The 2,382-nt window shown below is 39.1% G+C and overlaps 1 protein-coding gene across 2 annotated transcripts in view; it reads left to right on the forward strand.

The window, feature by feature from the left end:
* Positions 1-2,382, forward strand: part of LOC107095707 (MOB-like protein phocein) — a 26,056-nt gene that overhangs the window by 20,040 nt on the left and 3,634 nt on the right. For both annotated transcript variants that reach the window (XM_015391947.1, XM_015391945.1), the window contains one exon: positions 494-605. In XM_015391947.1, coding sequence (XP_015247433.1) covers positions 494-605 — 112 coding nt within the window. The remainder of the gene's footprint in view (positions 1-493; positions 606-2,382) is intronic.

The following is a 2,382-nucleotide window of genomic DNA, read 5'->3' on the forward strand; positions in this document are numbered from 1 at the left end:
CTTTGGCTATCCGATAATTAAACAACTGAAAAAATAGTTGACCGATTAATCAATTAGTAAAATAATGGTTATTTGCAGCCCTAGATGTACTAATTACTGCCAGCAGATGGCGACGATGCTCATTGTTTATCTGCTGATGCAAAAATCATTTCATGTTCAAAAAGCAAATGGTGTCGGGATGAATGCTTGGATTATATCCATTTATTTTAATACAAACATTTGGCTTTTGGCGTCTCCTTTCTTATAGACGGTGACTCCGCCCCTTTAAGGCGGTTTGCATCTTTGACCTAGAATGGGTTTACTGACTGCGCTCCAATCATAGAACAGGTCTCAGTTTATCAAACTGATAGAAAACTATTTATTTTAGAAGCTTAAAAAAACAAACAAATGTCCTAGTTATTTAATTTTTTAAATCCCCCTCTGTTGGGATGAGGGTTTTGCTTCTGTGGTTGAACTGGGACCAGTTTCTCAGCATGTCTGGTTTGTGTTGCAGGGTGAGCATTAAGGAGTCGTCAGTGGCCAAGCTGGGCTCCGTCTGTCGCCGCATCTATAGGATATTTTCTCATGCCTACTTCCATCATCGCCAGATATTTGACAAGTATGAGGTGAGTCTTAAGGAACCGCTGGCTTTACTGTGACCCTCAGTCAGCGCGTCCTCGTCTGACCTCTGGTCTTTCTAGATAAAGTCATTTTAAGCCCTTATGCTTCAGGAAGCAGTGAGGAAAAAGTTTGACAGCTGGAATGAACCAGTCAGACCATTAGGAGGCGTAGACCTGGTGACCAGTTTGTCATGGAGGCTCCCGCCGGCAGCCGTGGACGACTGATCAGATCTAATACTACCTCAGACTAATAATCCCCGTTTGAAAGGATTGTCGCTGATTAGGATTAGCCGTCTGAAGTCTTAGCTTCTACGCCGGGACCTTTGGTCCCCGTCCAATCAAAGTCTGTCGTCTCTACTGGATCTCCACGTGAAATCAGTCAGTCTGGGAAATACGGACACAGACTGGACGCTGCTTCTACTCCCAGTTCACTTCATAAAAACTCAAAGATTTACTTCTTGGTCTCCGACGCTGCTCTGTCATTAAATCCCTCCGTCATAACGAACTAAATCCCTTCTGGTTGCTCAGCACAGTCTCCTTATGGAGGGTCTGCAGACTTGTCTCTATGGTTCGGTCTTTGGTTTTTTTCGTTTCAAAACAAAAACGAAAAAACAAAACAAGCATGTGGTTTTTTTCTTTTTCCGTTTTTAAAACGAAATTAGAAAAACTGCATTTGCAAAAATTAAAAAAGGGAACGTTTTGGGATTTTTTTAACTGCAATGGTTAAACCAAAGACAAACTTTTATTTTGTTGTTAATTCAACGGACCTTATGGCAGAACCGGAAATGAAGACCTGAACTCCCAACACGTAACTTTTTAAGTTACCAGTAGGTGGCGGTAATGTACGCCTTCAATTTCTTGCCAACCGCCATTACAATCCACAAGATGAACTTTTTCAGTTAGCAGTACGGTTGAAGTGCAGCCTTTGCCTTTTGTTTAGGAATGGTTTGTTTTGATGCCGTCTTCGTTGTAAATGATTTTTCTTTGGCGACTTGCTTCATTTCCGCTACCGCTACATATTAAAACAACAACCGTATTTTATTTTCATTTAGATGGCAAAACAAAACTCAAACGTTGTTGATTTTCTATTAATACAATTTTTAATTTTTTCGATTTAGGTTTTATAAACGGAAAAACCACATGCATGTTTTGTTTTTTTGTTTTTGTTTTGAAACGAGAGAAAAACCAAAGAATGATCCATACAGGGATTCGTCTGCCTGAACGTCTCTTTTGGTCGTTCCTTCCTGCTGGAGTCGCTCTGTAGTTGGAGCCACATGAGCAGCTGAGGTGTCGCTGCTGCTGCTGAGTCAAAACAAAAACTTTAATCGTAATAATACAGCTTTAGCTGCTAACTGGAAACCCGCTTGCAAACTAGAAAACGATGCTGTAAAATATGTTTGTGTAGCAGAATAATATGAACTATTTCTAATGAGGGGAGTGGCAGCGGCGGCGGTTAGTGGTTAGAGCATAGAGCCTGGAATCTGAAAGGATAATTATGGAAGGAAATCTGTGTCGCTGGGATTTGAATTAAAAATGCCACTGAAATTTAAATGTTGTATGTTTGTACTTACTGTTTCAGTGTTAAAATATATTCAGCACACATTATTGACCTAAAAAGAAGTTCATTGTCATTATTTCTACACAGTTGAAATTTCATTTGTTATTTTCTCTTCAAGCTAAAAATTCACATTACTATTTCAAAGTGATTACATTTTCAATACTTATTTTTCAGTTAAATTTTTCAGTGTTAAAAAAAATCTCCGGTTAAAAAAATTCAACCTTT

The sequence above is a fragment of the Cyprinodon variegatus genome, unplaced genomic scaffold, assembly GCF_000732505.1.
Source record: "Cyprinodon variegatus isolate N-32 unplaced genomic scaffold, C_variegatus-1.0 Scaffold565, whole genome shotgun sequence".
NCBI lineage: Eukaryota > Metazoa > Chordata > Actinopteri > Cyprinodontiformes > Cyprinodontidae > Cyprinodon > Cyprinodon variegatus.